The 19,409-nt window shown below is 42.1% G+C and overlaps 1 protein-coding gene and 2 long non-coding RNA genes across 7 annotated transcripts in view; 2 read left to right on the top strand and 1 right to left on the bottom strand.

Annotated features, from left to right (window-relative positions):
• Window positions 1–256: 256 nt before the first annotated feature.
• Window positions 257–3,203, top strand: LOC148051496 (uncharacterized). The gene is made up of 4 exons (XR_015700208.1): window positions 257–320; window positions 608–940; window positions 1,321–1,509; window positions 3,066–3,203. It is a non-coding gene; the product is annotated as an uncharacterized LOC148051496 (long non-coding RNA).
• The window catches only part of NPNT (nephronectin), a 54,039-nt gene continuing 36,838 nt past the window's right edge, over window positions 2,209–19,409 (bottom strand). For 3 of the 5 annotated variants that reach the window (XM_087738140.1, XM_087738142.1, XM_087738144.1), the window contains 5 exons: window positions 11,129–11,224; window positions 10,638–10,736; window positions 6,813–7,069; window positions 5,428–5,507; window positions 2,209–4,203 (listed from right to left, as the gene is read on the bottom strand). In XM_087738140.1, coding sequence (XP_087594266.1) covers window positions 4,152–4,203; window positions 5,428–5,507; window positions 6,813–7,069; window positions 10,638–10,736; window positions 11,129–11,224 — 584 coding nt within the window. In that variant the 3' untranslated portion in view covers window positions 2,209–4,151. The remainder of the gene's footprint in view (window positions 4,204–5,427; window positions 5,508–6,812; window positions 7,070–10,637; window positions 10,737–11,128; window positions 11,225–19,409) is intronic. The other 2 variants (XM_087738141.1, XM_087738143.1) reach the window with 1 other exon arrangement.
• LOC148051495 (uncharacterized) lies at window positions 10,799–14,996 on the top strand. The gene is made up of 4 exons (XR_015700209.1): window positions 10,799–10,830; window positions 11,631–11,815; window positions 12,293–12,385; window positions 12,717–14,996. It is a non-coding gene; the product is annotated as an uncharacterized LOC148051495 (long non-coding RNA).

Below are 19,409 nucleotides of genomic sequence, written 5' to 3'. Positions count from 1 at the left end.
TCTTTGCATCCTCTGAAGATCTGCAGTCCGTCGGCGTCTTGCTCTCAACCAAATAAAGCGGTTCCTCACTTACTGCTAGGTCAGTGTGAGGCAGTAGGTGTGCTCTGAGAATGTACTCACTTTCAAAGCACGAGGAGGTTTCTGTCTTCTTTCAGACCACTACTGGAAGTTACCACCATAATGTCCATTATTGCCTTCTAAAGGTGCGGGTTTACACCAATGCATTGCTCATCTTGATTTTTTTTTTTTTTTTAATTGGTGTGGAACATTTGAGGTCATAAAACCTTGTGTGACTACAGGACATCAGGATGAAACAGCAGGTAAGAAAGCGTTCCGATTACCAGGAAAACTTTGCTAATTTGGTGTTTGAGATGTAGATCTATATAAATAAAAATTGCATAGGATTTAACTGGGTCTCAGTTGACAATTAATGACTCTTTCCAACATTCACAATTAAAATTTTAAAGACAGCCAGCTATAGTTTATCTTGTATATCTTCAAATGCAGAGTGAACACATTTCAAAGTGACTGTCACCATGCTTGATAGCTTGATCCAAAGTCTCTAATTTTAGCAGTCTTTGAGACAATCACTGTGCCTCATTTGCAGGGAGGAACCACCGATAACGGGGCGTATGGAGAGAGACCTGGCACTGGGGTTGGAGGCAGCTGCTGCGGTTGCGTCTTTTCTCCCTGAGGACAGAGCAGGACAACGGAGGCTGCTGTCAGGAGCATTCTCCTGCTCAGGGTTGTCTTCTCATGACTAATCTGACTCTTATTAGGGTGTTATTGTAATCTCCAACTATATTAAAACCACTGTTTTGACCTCCAAGGCTAGGGTCATTTATTGAAGGAAACCGAGGGAAGCTTTCCTCCAGAACGAATGGGGTTTATTGGAAGCACTCACTAGTGACTTAATGCCATGGCTCTGATGAGAGGCGAGGTGAGTGCATAGAATGGAACCTGGAAACAAAATCTTGTATCGGTCCCTTCTGTTGTACTCACTTTGGTGTCAGCAAATGCACACTGCCACTGGTCACGGTACCTGTAATTTATGAAAAACCTTTATTTTTCAATCTTTTTTGGGGGAAAACTGTTTAACTTGTCTTTTGAAAACGTTAAATTATAAGCTGGCAAAAGGTTACACGGTGCATTTGAGAAATGTTTTCTTGTTAACTTAGTGCAATTTCTTCTGCTTGCCTAGGTATTTAAGCAGGAATTTCTTTTGGCACAGTTACCTATTCATTAAACCCTAAGCAGGAAGGGCAGTTATAACCTACTTCACAGGAAGACCTCAGGCCATATTCTCGTCTCTTTCTTGAGGCTCAGATGAAAATGGCAGTACCAGCTCCCTCCCGGCTGAGGTGCGTGGAGCTGCCTGAAAGGGCAAGCACAGCGAGAGCTGGAGGATCGTCACAACAGAACCGCTGACCGACCTGGCCTCGTCGCGTCGGACACGCTTAGAGAAGGTGACACGTACAGCGGCACGGCACGGCACAACCAGCTGCAGCGGTGAGTGACTTACAGCCATAGCAGCTACTTCAGAGCCAGACTTGTGAAGACTACCCCAGTGTCCACTGTCAGCTGAGCTGTCAGTCGTTAAGAAGGCTTTACTGTGTTAGTTGTTTAATCGTAACGATGAAACGCATTCATAAAACACAGAGACCCCAAATCCTCCTTGTGTCACCCGAGTACTTATTTCTGCTTCCCTTCTGAATTCATTCAAGTTCTGGGTTCCAAGGGCCACTTGTAAAGGAGCAAAAAACGCTTTCAGTCTTGCAGAGCTAGGGGATAGACAGTAGACAGATTTCTGTTTTAACCAGGGAGCCTCAATCTCAGAAAGCTGTAGTAATATGTGGCAGAGACCATTTTCATCCACTGTAGATGAACCAGACCAAAATGTGTTAATCTTGTCAGATGCCAGAGAATATAACAGTTTGGTAGCTGCTGCTTCTTGTAAAATGGACATTTTGTATTGCAGAAGCTCTTAAATTACCTGTGAAACTGTTCTTAAAAAAAGCTAGGTTGAAAATTGTCATTCTTCCTTTTGAGTAATACATATAAATGCTCTTGTCATATTACAGTGAAACCTGCTTTTATTTTTAAATCTGGTAGCAACTTCACTTTGGTTGAATTGTCATCTCTTGGTTCATTTCACTGCAATAAAAATGAGACTTTCGATCCAGAAATGAAAACAAGATTTCCAATTAGTAGCAAGTAACAGCCTCCTTTACTGATTACTTTAAAATAAGGACAAGGTATCTCAACTATTCACAAATATTTCTGACATCTTACAAAGTAACATTAAGAGAAAAAGATCATGATCATATTTGAAGCAAAATAGTTTAAAAATGTTTACAAATGCATTGTTTTTTCCTTTTCAAAATGTTTCTCGATACAGTTTTGCAGGAGACTATCTGTTTGGTCAAATAAACTTCTGCTATACATACTGTGCTTTGTCCTAGGGGACAAACTGGAAAAATATTTTCAAAACAGTGCTTTGTCAGAAACAGGCGTTTGGAATATGACCTCTAATGGTCTCGTGATTTTGTCTCTGTGGACTTTGTGGCAAGGCTTAACGTGAATTTTTTTTAATGATGGTTTTATGATATGAAGCTGACATTTATTTCATATTGTATTTAAGTATTTAAAAGATCTGAGACCTATTTCTTCTATATATACAGTTTTGAAGCTTTAAGGCAGCACCACTAACAACATTTTATCCAGCTTTTGTCATTTTCTTAAACGTTACAATTACTTTGTCAAATTTAGAATTGTTAGCAGTGATGATGGTTCCTTGTTTAAAAAATCCCAAACCAAACAGAAGAATCCCCTGGGAAACTGCACGCCACATGCATGATACATAACTATAAAATTAGTCCAAAGTTCTGATAAATATTCGGTTCCAGCTAGAGCTAATAGTTGTTCTAGTTCTAAAGAATAAAAGGTTTGTTATATACAGAAGGGCTGGATGGAATAAGGACAGTTGACAAAGATGACTCAAGGCATTTCATGGTCTGAATCGTTCACACAGCATTAATGCAGCTGCCCTTTTTGCTCGTGCGCAGGCCCCTGCGTACCACCCGTGGGAAGGGAACATTCCCGGTGCTGTCAACGGGCTCAATCTTACAAGATGCAAGTTACCTTCTCCAGGCTGCTCAGTCTTCAACTGGACCAGGAGTTTCTCGCAGGATTGAGAGCCCTTTAGGGCTTGCTCCTGAGCTAAATGCAAACTTGTACAGCATTATCAGATGCCAGTTTACATCAGGTAAGGGTTTGGTCTTTTGCCTTCAGCATATTACAACATGAAAAACGGTACCAGCATTTTTCAATGAGCACCATTAACTGACTTTGGTAACGTATCTATTGGCACGACCAGCGGGATCAAAGGATATGCTGAACTCCTGTCTTGTACAATAAGAAAGCACAGCTGCCAATTACCTTGCAACTAGAGTCTGTAAATATTAAAAACATAAATATGTTAATAACCATACAGATATACACAAAACACAGCAGTAGCAACATTACAGGATGCAGTGCCTACTCTATATAACTGCTTTTTGTTAATACAGATGCAACACCAAAATAAATGCTATTTAATATGAAGCAACCCCTTCTTCAAAGGTTGGCAGTAAGCCAAAGTTCAGGTCCAGGCTTCCGCTAATCCGAGGTGACTCTGAAGCCAGACCCATCCCACTGTCTATCAAATCTAATCAATGAAAGAGTAGCACTAATGAATATCAGTTAACACTAAAACTTTCTGAGCTGGAGCTTTCTTTTGCCACCATTTGTAATTCATTCTCCCTTTCTCACAAGTGCTCTTTGTGTGAGCACTCACCAGGCTTGACAGGGGATAAAGTTACTACATGCAAATTATGATATAGGGGTAAGGATTAATAGAAAGAAACAGCACAAGAGTGGAGTTCCTGAATCCGGGGAGGTGCTCTCCATGTTTTTAAGTAAAGTTTCAGTGAGATTGCACTTAGCAGGTCACTATGAAGTCGGCAATCTCCAACTTTTCCTTCTTCTTTGTGCAGTTTTGTTTCAAAGCTTGGTAGGAATAGCATGAGAAGGGCTAGAGGAGATGACTGTGCTGGTCCATTGTCTCTGCTAATGCTCTTCAGAGCAGCGTCCTCTCCTCAAGATCACATCATCTAGCCCAATATCCCCAGTTCTTCCTTTCCCTTTCTCCCCTTTGAAAATAACCTGGGAAGAGAAATAGAACAATTTGAGTGCAAAAATAAAGTAAAATGAAAGAAGCTTTGGTTGCGAGAGGTCTCAACAGCAAGGAAGCAAAAGCATAAGAAAGCTCAGGCAATCGTAACTGACTCACAAAAGCCTATTTATTCTGCTCAGAATTATGGCTGTCTTTTTCTATTTCTGATCCTCTCCCTTCTTCACCTTGGCAGGATCTTTGTGAAGAACCAGCAGTTCAGGACAGTGTTGCTCCAGCTGCACCATCTGCTGAGGTGAGATGAACTTCCACGTAAGAGAATCTCGGACACTTTCTACCTGTCATCTCTGCACTGTTTCCATTGTCCCTCATGACAAACGCATAAAATCCTCTGTATTCTGAAAAACGTTGTCTAATGGAGCCTTCCATTGCTAAAGCACCTTCCAGCTGCCTTACTGATGGGAACTAGAAACACCCATCTTATATTTAACAAATTCTGGCTCCTGCAGACTCGCGGTAATCTACAGATAAATCCATCTAATTTGCTGGCTCCTCGCAAAATGGCGGCGGAACTTTGGGCATGGATTGAAGCAGGTCGTTAGCAAGCCAGATTTAGCCTGAGTAGGAAAATTCAACACAGAAAGCTTGACTAGAAGGACTGGAGCATAAATCAGATGATACACAGAATGGCCAGCTAACTTTAAGAAACACTTGCCATAAACCAGTATTGCTCACCTGTGCTACTGCTGTAGATTCAGAAGCCTGAACTGTTTAATATGGTCAGTGTTTTTGACCATGGCTTAAAAATTATTCAAAGCCTACAGCAAAACTTTGTGAGACTCGGCTGTTATCATTGAGCTGGAAAAAGTTAATACAGATCAGAAATTCAGCTGTGTAGTTAAAAATAATTTGGATGCTTGCTGAAAGCACACTTTCAAATCAGGAGTAGGAACAGAGGAGGTCAGAGAAACTCTGCGTTGAACATACTGGATTATTTTTTTAGAAATAATTCAGAATTTTTTTTATTCAACTCTGTGTTGAATAAATGAATTATTTTTTTAGAAATAATTTACACAGAGCTAATTCATTAGAAAATGTGACGAAGGGTTCTGGTCTCCATTCATATTCTCCTCAGGTTTCCAGTAGGCCGCCCTTAAATCACTAGTGTTTAGTTGCTTTTGGTTTTAAATTAGCTAGAAAATAAAGCTTCCATATTTCTTCCTAGTTTCTCTGTGGCAGAGGCCTTCCCTGCTTACCTAGAGTTTTCTCTCAGTCCCTGGTCCTTGGAATAAATGTCACAGTGGGTCAGGTCAGCAGCCCAGGCTCCCCGTGCTGGCTGGAAAAGATCCCAAACGCGACGGTTGCGTAAGGTGCCGTGAGGCAGCTCTGGTCCGTGGGCCGGCCACGGGTTACGCCCGGCAAGCCACGCTGACAGCTCCTGCTGCGGTGGTCAAGAGAGGCAGGGGACAGTGCAAGGGGGGACTGCTGGTCTTGTCTGCCCTCTCTAAAACTCATTTGCTTTTCTGCCAGACAATATGTCAGTAATCCACACTTACTTAATGAACTGCTCTATAAGGTGAGACAGACCTGAGGATTACGAGAAGTGTTAAACTTGGTGGAAAAGGGTAAGAATGGGGCAAATATATTGTTCACCTGCTATAGAATTCCACAGTCTCAGTTTGATATTCATTTACAGCTAACAGAAGGTCAGGTGTCTTTGTTACTTTTGCTGAGGTAAAGTTTTCAGAAAATTAACTGCAGTAATGACAGCCTTAATATTAATTTTAGAACCATACACTGGGTGTGTGTTGTAGCCTGCTCCCACCATGAACATTATGATGTGTGAGCTTTTTTTTAGACCACCTGATATAAATCAGAGCAAAACAGGCCCTGAAGCACACAAGGCCCTTCTTCAGATCTGAAATAGAAACTACCTTCAAAGCTAAGCAGAGGTTGAAGAAAAATGCTGAGCTTTTGATATATCAGTTTATCACCCAATGTTTCTAAGGTTTCCAGGTATTAACAGATTCTCCATGGCACTTCAGACAGCTCTTCTTTTGGTTGCGCTAAACCATTTTGTGTTATTGGCACAGGTAGGTCATCATTTCCCTCCTTGTCCAGATCAGCTGCAGGTGTGCTGAAGAGCATAAAACCACGTGAGACAGCACAGGTAACCTCCCTGCATTATCAAAAATGACTTCCTTTCAGTATCTCTGCCCTGGTTTAGCCAGTTACTAATTCTTCCTATTTCATGGCACTGTATTATTTAAAGCATTGTTCATGAGAAATCCTGATCCAGGCTTTTTGGAAATCCATGTACAGTATGCCATTGCTCATTAAACTGCCCTTTCCTCCATGGCAATTCCCTGAAAACAGGCTCTACGAGGTAGCTCAGTCCAGGCTTTTTTGTAGTTTCCTACGTGTCTATTGCTGTAGGTGGGATTTTTTTGCAAAAAACTAATTTGACAAAATGCACAATTCCTCTCTTATCCTTAATGTAATTCCATTGGCAAGGACCAAATAAGTAAAACACAGGCTGAAAATGGACCCAGAAGACAAACAGTCCAGTGCTACACCATCTAAGTGTCTTAGCTTCTCATGCAAAAAAAAACCAGAAGGCAGCAGATCCGTTGGTACTTACACTCTTCATGCCTAGTCCTCGTAAAGTTATGTGTGTCTGTCTCCAGCCGTGGCCACCATTTCTTCCCCAAACAGCTGGTCCGTGAGCGCCGTTTTTCCTTACAAAGACTTGGAGGGCACCAGAATGCAGTCCAGGCACCTTATGCCTGAACGACAGGCACAAGTCGCCGGCCTGAGCCATGTGACCCAACGGCAGGATAAGATGCGCTGCTCTTCCTTCTTTGCCTTTAGGGTCGGAGATGGTAAGATACTGTCCCCCTGCAAAAGAAAAAGCAGTTAGGTTTGGGGTTTTATTTTAATTCTACTATGTTGCAGGACCAAATGCACAAGAGTCATTAAAAAGTCAAAAATAAAAAAGGGCTCCACAAGGTCCAGTGAGTCTTAAATAAGGCTTATAGCTGCTGGAACGTGAACCAGAACTGATGGATCTGCCTCCTGCAGGGTAAGATTTACAGTGCTGGTCTTCTGTTTGCATTACTACAGGTTAGGTCTTGCCCACCTAATTTCTTTTTTACAAAGCAAGTAATACCTCTTTTGGAAATGAGAATTGCACGTATTCCTTCATTTCTGACAACGCCTTGATGACTGCATGACTTTAAAACATCAAAACTACTGTGTACATTTATGCTCCTTGTAAGCTGCAGTTTTTTGCTGTTGGATAGATGGACGAGAAGGCCAGCATAAATGTTATCGTGTAATTGAGCTACGGTTCTCTCCCTTTCCTTTTGTTCGGGAACTGTGTTAACAGGTTAAGTCTCAAAGCGTATACATTAGCAAACATGGCTAGCCTTTTTATTTAACCATAATTTAAACTCTTAATCTGGCTTAGGTAGAGAAGGCTAGGAACAGTAATGATTTCCAAATGGCTGTTAACTTGGTACACTCCCTGAAGTCTTCTCTAACAGTAGCAAGTTGTCAGTGAACATACATACTTAATTCAAAACCCCACTGTTATCTCTGATCACGTATGAAGTAAAGGTGCCTTCATAAAAACACCTAGAACATGAAAAGCAGAGGATCTCAGGTATGGCAACATTCATTAAACCTAAAACAAAAAAAAACAACAAAAAAAAACCCCAAAAAACCAAACCCCTTTCATACAGGCACTCAAAACTACAATAAACAAGACTTCAGATGTTGGAGAAAACCCACACCTGTATTTTTTTCTTTGTACTTTTCATGAAAACTTTTGCAAAGTGGATGATAACTTTAAAATTTGAAATTACCAAAGGGAGGAGGGTTCACTTTTAAAAAATAAAACTTAAAAAAAAAAATTCTTATCTTACTCTGAACCTAAGAATCTTTTTTTTAAAATGAGATCAGATTTTTTAAACTTTATCAAAAAATCCAAGCGTAATGAACTTACTTAAGGTAAAGGTGGCATTTAGGCTCCTTAGTTGAAACCAATGATGTACAAATATTGGGGGTTTGTAATATTGTTGCATACACGGTCTTCACTTAATTATAGAATAGAAAAATATTTTTCATTTAAATTGTCACCCTGCTGCTACTCAACCAGAGCTTTATTTTTTTGGAAGCTTCTTTTTGAAAGCCACAATGATTTCCCTCAAAAGCTGTGAGTTTTAATGACAACGTACCAGGGCTTGTCACACACTTAAAAGGAACGCCAACCTTGTCTCCAATTCACTACTTCTACATCGGTTTTTAAGTTCTTTGCTTTGTTAAATCTCATTGAGACCAAAGTATTATGCTGCTGTCTGGGGCCCCAGATCTGCATTTGGGCATGAAGTGGGATCCATTTGTCGGAGGATCTGTTAAAGTTTTTTGGGTTGTTGTTTGGGGCTTTTTTTAATCCATTGTTTTCACATCAAGGTCACTAACTGCTAAAATAAGCATAATAGAGTTTAAATAACTGCACCTGTTTGTTGCAAATACAATTATAACACTATAAAAGTACTGACTTGACTCATTAACTGCCTCTGTTTCAGATAGTTACAGTGACTGAATCCAATCAATAGGAAACAGATTTAGGTAAGCACAAAGCCACCGTAGCGGTAGGCAAGCCCCTGCAGGAAAAGGTCCCCTCAAATCAGCATTTTCTGCATGCAAGATAAGCTTACAAGGCTTCAGCACGGCACCTTTCAAAATGCAGATTCTGATAAACCAATAAATAGCAAACTTTGAAAGGTGAAAGCAAACACTCGGGAACAAGCTGTGAAAATAAATCCTTGCAACAAGGTATTCCAGAGGGGAGGAAGTGCGTGGGTGACTTCAAGGGACTAGTTTTAACAGGTTATGTCAACAGCAGCAGAACATACACAGGAAACAAAAAGCTGAGATTGTCCTGACTGGAAAGCAACACAGGAGGGAAAAAAAGTCTAAAAAAAAAAAAAGGCCAGTTAAAAATCATAGTTCTGGAACTTATTATGTATTAACAACAGTTTTTGAGTACAGATAATGAATATGCCGTGAGTGAGTGACTTTCTCAGAAACAAAGCGTTTTTAAATCCATTGTTTCAAAAAGACGTTTGAATTCTGTGTGATCTTTTTTTAAAATGCCAGTCTGCAAGCAGGAGAGCGCTACCTGTTTCCTCATCTGCAGGAGGAAGGAGCTCTGCTGTCGGAGTCATTCATCAGCCTTTTTAAGTGCCGTGAGGAGCACACGAAATACCAGAGCCTGCCTGTGGGTGGGAGGGGGCCTGCCCAGTAAGTGGGGACAGCACTTCCACCGAGCCTGCTGAACAGCCCGGAGAAGGTGCCAGGTCACCCGCTGCGGCGGCAAATGACTGTCTCATCAGTGGCAGTGTAAGGGCAGACATCTGTGGTGAGGTGGGGCGCAAGGAAAATGGCTCTGGGTGCCCTCACCCTCCCTCGCCGTAACCTATAACATCTCACCGCCCGAGAGCGCGTTTTCTTCCCAAGTTTGCCATCCCCTCGCATAATGCAAGCATTGTGCGCTTCAAAGGCTGCTCTCCTGGGTATGAAGTAATCCCGTCGTTGCGGGGAGCCGGAGATGTGTGTCTAATCCCCAGCCCTGTGGGGCAAGCAGCGCTGGGGGAAGGGTACGCAGGCAAGGACGGCCAGCCTCTCTGTGCCGCGCAGTAAAGTCAGCAGGGGACAAACTGCAGCTAGCTTCCAGCAGCGTCGGTGTGCAGGTCTGCTGGGGTGTGCGCGTGGGAGGGGTTGCTGCTTTGGCTGACCACCGGTGCCGATGCCACTCTGGAAGGGGCTCGTACACGCTCCCCTGTAATATTCATTGTGAGGGCACTTTTTACCATCTCGACCATGCCCATTTTCAGAAGCCTCTGCGTACGAGCACCTAACTTGTCTTCCTTCCAGTTACTTAACAGTTTTCCTATATACAGGTTGCGGTAACTTAGAGCAGAATTCCATAAAATCAAACGGAGAGGTTAAATTAGAACACTATATTTGGCAGCAGAACAAAGACTATTTCCAGCACTTTCTATAATTTTGCTAATAATATAGAAATAAGTATGTTTGCATGGTGGTTTGAAAAATAAGCTTTGTTTCACCGTAAATAAAAGTTGTTCTTGTGTCTACATTTTTCTTCTCTCCGATTCTTTTACGACAGATAATCTTTTACTGAATACATTTACTACTCCTTCAAAGACATTCCTATTGTACAGATACCAGCCATGATAAAAGTCCAAATTCTCAATTGCTTTTTCATGTTGGGAATCCTCGGGTTTGATTTTTGTACACATAAGAGGCATGGGTGTGAAACATATTCCAGAACTAAAGGGAACAGAAGCTGTGTAAATTCAGCGTAATGCGAGAACTGTCATCAGCCTCAAGCCTGGGCGGTTCTTCAACCACAGGATGCGATCGTACACAGGTATCCTACCTGACGCATCTCTCACTGGTTCCCAGTGCAAGTCATCATCTTCGTCCTTGATCCACCCGCACAGTCCGCTATCAAAATTACAGCTGTGTACCAGCACACCTAGGCAGAACAGAGCAGAAGGTCAAAAAACCAAAAAGTGATTTTGATTGTTTTGGTTGGGGAACTACAGCAGTTTCCCTTGTGGCTGGCACTGGTAAGTAAATATGAAAATTAAACGCAGCAGAAGGAGCACTAGAAAAAGAATCTACAAAAATAGCAAAACAATAAAAAGGATGGTAGTGTTATTCTTAACAATTCACACTATTTTTGTGCTAAATCTGTTAGGAAATAAAACTATACAGGTTCCCTTATGTGGTGGGTTTTTTTCTTTTTACAAAGCATAGTTTGAACAAGGGGCATAAGACATAGGAGGCCTGTAAAAATGTATAAAAACCCAAGAAATGTCAAAAAATCCTGAACCCTAGGCCCCGAACAGAAGACGTGATCTTTACCTGGGTCATCGTTTGCTTCAAATTCATCGGCGGTAATCCCTCTTTCAATTTCAAGTATTTCGAACAGATTATTGCTCACTCCAGGCTGGCGTGGAACTGCGAGAAAAGTAGTTTTTCAGAAATGAGACGCAGGTAGTTAGTGACCTACTTCCTTATCTTTAATAAAAACCAGCAGAGCAGCTCCGGGCATTGCGCTTTTCTTGGAGAATTCAATATATTTAATTATATTTGACACGAAGATTCATAAACTTTATGCCGATGTGATTTGTGATTTATGTTGTAACATTTATCTGAGCACTGTAAAAGGTGATTCCAAATCTGCTAAAGGCTCTTCAAATGAAAGCTCCTTTTTAACCAGGGAGGGGAAAAAAAAAAAAAAAAGGTTTAACCTTGAAGCACACTATTCCCCTCCAAATGCACTTTTAAAGACAGTGGTTTCTCAATAAAATAAAGCCACGTTAAAGCCCTTGCTCAAACTTTCTGAGCCACTCACCTTCCACAGATGTTTGCAGGGGAATCTCAACCGGAGGCAGTGGTACTTGGAAGAGGCCCCACAGGCACCTAAGCTTTGAAACACAGCTGAAGGTACATCCGTCTGGCTGCAAAGGATTAGAGCTCCCTCAACCATTACCAGGATTGTACTGAGCGCTGAGCAGGAGGAGCTCTAGCGGGACCTGGAATTCAACTGTAATTATACTTTTTGCTTTCCAACAAAGTCTGTCCTTCAGCTGCTGTTCTCAGCTGCAAGGAGAAGGAACACTCTCGGTGATTAACGGGCCCAGAAGTTATTAGACATTCAGCAGCCAAGACAACGTGAAATTTAAGAGGTCTTTGTGGGAACGATGGCTGCCCAAGTCAGGTGGCTACAAAGACTTCGACTTACTTCTGAGGACGCTGTGCCAGTCTGTATAAGTCTCCAGAAATAACACACCCATATCACGCCTGATGGAGAGCTGTCAGCTAGAGATAAACAGATTGCACTGGATGGAGCTGTCTTGGAAATTCCTCTTTTAGAGGCAGGTCTAGCACATAATTAACACCAGTAGCAATGTGTTTCAGACATCCACCTCTGACACCTATGGTATTTGTAAGGGCCTTATCTATTAAAAACTTGACACCTTTTCCATTTGCAGTGCTAAAATAAGTATCTTAATGTCTCTACAGGCTGCTTAGGCAAGCGAGAACAAGAAGAATTGGGATGATTTACAGTTCTAAACTGAAATAAAGGACCGTTGTTTGCAGGAAATCAAATCAAAGGTAAGAAGGACCTTCTTTTGCACTAGGACAACATGTAAATAGCACTGCTGCAAGAGCTCCTCTAAAGCCAGAAGACAGAGGAAAACCTAGAACAAGAATGAAGTAGCTTCCTGCTTTCTGGGATTAGGACAAAATAACCAGCCTGATAAAAGGTCGACCAAATGCTAATGTATTTTAAAAGTAATATTACAGGCTACAGATCTTGGATGGAAATTTTGTATAATAAAAATAAATAAATAAAAAGCTTGAAGTCTTTAGGAAACTGATTAACTCCTTAGTATTATAGTCATTTTTGGAATCATTACATCTTTTTTTTTTTCTTTTTTTGTAGATTTTGGATTATGTCTATTTGCAGTCTAGGGTATTAATGCTCAAACAGCCTCGAGGACTTCAGGTTGGGTTGGGTAGTAAAGGCCTGTTAATTTTTAAGGATACATTGTTTGTAACAATATTTTTGCTGCTTTGTTTAATGTGGTTTTTTTGCTTACCTGATTAGAATTTTGAGATTTAACATGAAAGAAACCTTACAAATGTACACAGTCCACACCACCTAGGCCAATAATCACCCTGCAGGACGTTTATGCGCAAATACTATAGTCAATTATATACAGAAAAAAAAAAAATCTGTTTACCTCAGGCAGCAAAAAATTGAAACAGGAATGCTCTAAGACGATGGTTCACCCTCAATCCCTCCCAGCAGTGCACTGCTGTCCTTCCTGAGAGCTCTACCTAAGGCGCAGGCGGGGCAGCTGACCCAGCGTATCGCACCGCTCTAGCACAGCTGCACAGAGGCGCTTACAGCGGTACAAGCTGTTCTGACGCGTAACAGCGTACACTCTCTTACACCGCTCTAACTGCATTACAGTCACGGACAGCCACAAGCGGTAGCTCATGGAGTAGGTATGTGTGTGAGCTGTCCATGTGTGCCTAGACCACCGCCACTGCGGTACACACGGCAGCTATCCGCACCGTTTAAATTCGGCTGCAGTGGGTTTGCTCAGGGATGTTAAAAACTGGTAATTCCGTTGCTTGGGCTTACTGTGGCCAGCCACCTGGGACGGCAAATTTGGCAGGGGTATTTACTTACAAAGGCTGCTAAATGAACAGCATCCTGTAAGTCAGTCGCTGTCACTTCTGGCAGGGCAGTGCTCTGACTGCCATCTCCCCTTAGACAAGCCCTCACAGCGGAGTTTCGCCTCGCCTTACAACCACGCTGCAGGCTGCTGCTCCCCATGGAGTGCAGCGGCCTCCACGCACGAGACACCTCTATGCCGCGCCCCCAGGGACTATCGCCTTGCCTTTCCTCTTCTCCAGCTGCGCTAGGGAGAAAAGATCCTGTTCGTTTCCTACGCTATGAAGAACAAGCAATGAAGAACGGCAATTTGCTTCAAAACTGCTGAGCGCGGCGTACATATATACTGTACGCACGGTTATTTCATACAAATCTGAGTTACGTCTGTGCACACATAGAAGCATTCTCCAAATTAAAGTTGATATTTGCCTATAATTACAGCTCTACAATAAAATATTTCTTCAGAACCTTTCTCTAAAGTCCTCTCTAAGCCCTGTTATTATGAACTTCAAGAAGAACGTGTTGCAGAGCTTTAAACCAGTCACACCAGTGCTCAGACCTAATTAGAGGAATGTGCACTTGATATGAAACAAGAGATGCAGGACTCTAAATGTGATCCATGTGTACGCTTCTTTTTGCTACAATGACTAATATGTTGAGTGGCGATCGTGGGAGAAAGTATTTGGCACAATTATTTTCTGCAAGCTTTCCAAGCCCTTTCTGTGTACTTTATATAGCGTATCAGTGTGCTTTTCACTTAACTTCAATGGTTTGATAAAGCTTGTTAAATATAAACTTGGCTTCTTTTTCTTGGAGAATTGTATAAGCTCCGAGTGAGCCAATACATCAACAGTACCATATTCTCAAAGTTCATGAGCTAAGTTCTTCATAGATGCATGAATGCGGGGGGGAACATTTAATAACCGCCTAAGACTGATTTCTTTTCAGCTTTTTAATCCTTTGGGAAAACACTAGGACTTTTTTTCATTTACTTGCTAATTGCTGACTTTGGGAGTGTAAGAGATGGTGTGTACATATGTCAGGTTATTTGTAACTACAGAATAATCACTGTTTTGGTGTTACAAAACCAAAACAAAACGGGGAGTGCAGCTTCATCTTATTAGTAATTGTTATTACTATTAATAACGCAGTGTTCTGCCTTACAACACACACTGCGTTCTTATGCAATTCCACTCCACACAATAATCATGACCAAGCTTCCCGTTCGTTAAAAACATCATCAACAACAACAAAGGATAAAGATTTTTTGACTGAATAGTTACGATTGAAAGTTGTTAGATTCCACTTCCAAAAAAACCCCACAAGCGATGAGATCTCATGCAGAACTAGTAGAAAATAGCTAAAAGGAAGGGTAGTCCAGAGGTCAGTCAGACTTCATAAACAAGAATACGTCCTGTTTTCCAAGTCCTTCCAAGAGTTTGATATATGCTGGGCTAAAAAGAAGGGGCAGCAGAGACGCACCCGTCACCCTTTTAGCTGGGTACCTGCAGCGTCCAGGATCTGTTGCCTAAAACTCCGCAAATTCAAATTCTGCAGTGAGCATTATTTCAGGAAGGGCTTTCATGGACTGTCCCGCCCTCTACGGTACCGTTTGCATAAGAGGGGAGAGATGGTGGTACTGTGCGACCACTCTAAAGTCCAGTCTTGCACTTCTCGGGCAGTTACAAGGCTCGTTAACTTTGACCTAAAGTTATATCTTCCCAGAAGATTTTCTGAAGAGTAACCTGCCTGCTTTTCTATGAGCAGCTATTCGGGAGGTGCAGAGTCACAACTGAGTTTCAGGGAAACACGGCTAAAATAAGTCGTCTACAGAAGCTTGCATATCAGATCTGGGGATAAAACTAGCTGGAAGATTGATGGAGGGTGTCATTTGTAAGCCTCCTAGATCTTATGATTTAGCTCCAGAGTACAAACAGGACCAAAGTGCCTCTATTAAATGCTTAAATATTAAGACAAATACATTTTAATAGGTGCTAGACCAGTGAAGACAAATGAAATGCTCTTGTAAAATGATGCTACTCTAATGATATCAAGCAATAACAAACCCGGTATTTTTGCTTTTAGCATCTCCCTTTTTTCAACAGCTTCGAGGATCACACAACTGCATTTACTACACTAGGGACTTCTCAGTCATTGAAAGGGAGAGCAGAAAGAATCAAGTTTTAATCCAATCTTTAAATTTTTTTAATAGCTGTTACGAGAAAAGTCTCCTATCTTTTCAGCTCCACTAAGGGCTAAGAAGGAAAATTGCTGAACTATCTCTTAATACAGATAAGGGTTTTTGTTCTTGCTCTGCTGATATCTACTATTATGCTTTGTCTTTAAGTTTATGTTTTTAATATTATCACCCAGATCCCGATGGTAGCAGAAACTCATAGTCTTATTGAGAAATATGTTCTGTTTGTTAGAGATTTTATCCATCTGAGTAACCAGAAAAGATTCCTCTGTACTTCACTGTAGTTTGTATCAGTCCTGAAAGAGTTAAATATTAAGCCATCGCTGCATTCCTCCCTCATTGCCATTCCCCCCATATCCATAACAGGAGAAGATTATCCTTGGTGCCAGATTCCACTGTCTGCATCTGACTAAGTGGTTCAAAGGCCAAGTGTAGGAATTCCATTTTAAAAAATACTCATTTTTTTCTTCTCTGAGAAAGCAGCTCCCCAAAGTCACTGCAGGCATTTTTAGAAAAGGGGTAAAACACCTAAAGAAACACAACCACCCAATACCTTTCAAAAATTGCAAAGGTATTTAAATAACATTATCAGCATTACTATCGTTTGTGCTCTGTCACCACTGAACAGACCAACTTTACCGGTCCTCAGCTGATTTCAAGCTGAGCAGCACATTCAAGAGTGTTCTGAAGTGAAAGCTTAGGACAAGTTTACTCAGCGTGTGGGAGGGCAGGTCAAATATCACAAAGGGAGAAAATGAGGAGCAACGAGTCACCAAGGGTAAGCTCAGGAAAAGGTTAAATAATGAAAAATTAAAAATTGAGAGATGCTTGCAGAGAAAAGTACACTTGCCCAGGCACGTTTCCTCTCCTGATCTGGCCCAGTCCTAGACCACCAGTATGTTTGCATGATTTGGTCTAGCGCACTAGGACTTCTATCAGGGTACAGCCACCAACTACGCCTTTGCCATGGGTTGCCTAACAGAATGGCAGTTAGGCAATAGCACCTATTCAGATGGCTAAGCAAAGCAGCATTTACTGTCATGCTGCTTTGTCAAAGCTGGCTACGGCTTCAGAGCCTGAGGGGGGAAAAAAAAGGAAGGAAAAAGTCCATGCATCACAAGATAACCTAGTTTAAAAACACAGTTTTAAATACTGAGGTCTGCAGCAGATGCTAAGGGCTGGAAGATCAGAATTGCCAGTGGTTGCTGGCTACAGTGCTCTCCGTGCTGGGTTTTTGCCCATCCTCGTGTGATAAAACACTACCTTTTGTGACCCTTTGGGATACAACAGCCCTTGGCGACGCGTGAGGAAGCAGCCATCTAAGAAGACACCGTAACTCTTCTGAAGACTTTACAAAACTGAAGTTAAGTCCTACTTCATGATCTGAGTGGATCCTCCTCTGTTTTCCAAGACAATGAGTGTTATAAGATGACCGAATCGCTGCCTGCATTCTCCCGTGGGAAACAAGTAAAGAAGGCTAGAGCAAGGCTTTCTTTCCTCCTTTCAGGCAGGCATATGGGGACCACAGTGCAAATTCATTTTTGAGCTGCTTTGCTGCCTCAACTGGAGAAGGAGATGACATAGGGAAATGCAGCTAAAGAGGCTCAGTATAAGCCAAACGAAATTAGCTCATATCCACAGCCCAGGAATACCACAAAGATGCCTGATGTAGGTGAGATTAAAACAGCCACAGTTTTAAAGAAGCTGAAGGAATTAGCTGAAAAAGCCCCTTCCCTGAGGAAATACAGAGGCAAGTGAAAAATCCACAAACGTTTTTGTGGGGTTGGGGGGTGGCACACTCACACGGCAGGTAAGAAGCACGTCAGAGGTTAGCTAAATGTTACTAGTTATCTCAGTTTAAAATTCTGTATCGTCTTAATATCGTGGTTGTTAACACTGTGTTTGGCTGTGAGGAATGCTTTTCGAGAGGCCCTGGCTTACGCCTGGTGGAAGCACTGCCGTCCTGAGCTTGCGGTGCCTCACGCAGAGCAGCTGCAGCCTAACGGAGTCAGGCACTGCCCTCCCACGGGCCTGGAGCAGGGGCAGGGCTGGCCTGCAGCACACCAGCAGGAACCTGAAGCTTAACCCGCCCGGCACATGCCATCTGTAAGCTAACGTGAAAGGCATCTGAGCTAATGCGCTTGATCTTGCACTTGCCACTGGCCAAGGGCACGCATGCAGCCAGTTCTGCAGCCCAGCTAATGCCCAGGAACTCAGCACCTGGCAGCATCGCTCCCATGAATCTCTGGTGTGATGACATTTGGGGATGACTGAGTATCTCTGTATCATCCTTACAAGTGCAGGTCTCAGAGCAGGCAAGGACAAGCTGAGTCATGCCCTGCGCATCCCATTGTAGTAATGTATGTGGCTGTAACTTTTCTACCTGCTACGCTAGATGTCCCACATGAGGAACTGTAACTTCTCCCCTTCCCCACAAACTCCTGCAGTAACAGGATTCAACAGGTAAAAGTAACACCTTCCTCTACAAGCAATGCTTTCCTTGACGAGGTAGCACAGGTGGAGTGTCCGCCTTGTCCCGCAGTTATGTCACACATGTGCCACAAGTGTATCTTTGGCAGGGGACAGAAGAAGAAATAATATGGGATTAAAGACACATATCTATTGACTTGATCTGAGGAGCTCTTTCTCCCGGTGTTACCTACTGAAGCCAGTGAACAGTTGCTGATGCTTGAGCTGTTGGAATCCCGCTGTATGGTGTGCTGAAGCCTTTGAAGCTAGGTATGTGTATCACAAACCTCAAAGGGTGGCAGCTGGCCTAAACAGTTGATAAACACTTAGCAGAGATCAACTTCTCCTGTGTTTGTTGTATGTACCATAATGTAAGCTTACAGTCAGAAAACAAACTTAAACACTTTAACTTCCCTACTTGCCAAACCCTTGTATCTGAAGCACACATGTTGAAAGCATTAGCTTCAAAATAGAGCCTCTAGGGACAATAGAGAAAGACTAATTGTAAATAATAAGCTTTATACAGATGATTGTTATGACGTCATGAAAATAACTGAAAACTGTCCCTCTGCTTTAGAATTCCAGAGAACACTTGCAACACGAGACAGCCTGGGAAGTGCAATGCTAGAGTCTGGAATAATTTCCACAGAATTCTGTATTTTTAACTATTGGTTCCCATTAAGTTTTGGGAGTCTTTACTATATTTCTTTTTAGAATTTTACATAAAAATGTTTTCCTATTTTTACTTAATATAGATTGTTTAAAAAATAACCTTGAAAAAGCCAAAAGCACGCTGAGCAGTACCAGGATTTATCTTCCCAAATTCTAAGCCAGCTTTTGTCTCCCTTTTAAATTTACCAAACTGTCTACAACAGATAAAATGTCAACAGGGAAAACAAACCATTTTTTACAAGGAACGAAGTATTTCACTGCGTAATGACCTAAGAGAACACAGCCCAAGAAGTTACCGCACAGATGCCAAAGCAACCGGAAAAAAACTCCCACGTTGCTTGTACACCTGCTCTGAGGCAGCAAACTTTTCCTCCTACTACACTGCTTCAGCAGCTTTATTGTACATCAAGCTGAAGGAGAAGGGCTGATCCAGCACACCCTCCCCATCTCTAAAATTAGCAGCAGAACTGAAGATGAAATCGGGTGTTGAGTATTTCTTGGCAGATATGCGTAACTCTGCATGTGCCAGTAATGTCTTCTGCGGTATGCACTAAAGCTGGCGCAGAAATGGCGCTGTAGCTTTCAGAGAAGCTTCTTAAAATGACGTGTGTTTA

This window comes from Nipponia nippon, unplaced genomic scaffold (assembly GCF_047370975.1).
Source record: "Nipponia nippon isolate SJK-2023a ecotype South Korea unplaced genomic scaffold, ASM4737097v1 scaffold_6, whole genome shotgun sequence".
Lineage (NCBI taxonomy): Eukaryota > Metazoa > Chordata > Aves > Pelecaniformes > Threskiornithidae > Nipponia > Nipponia nippon.
The sequence above is the reverse complement of the archived record's forward strand: the minus strand, read 5'-3'. Positions and strand labels throughout refer to the sequence as shown.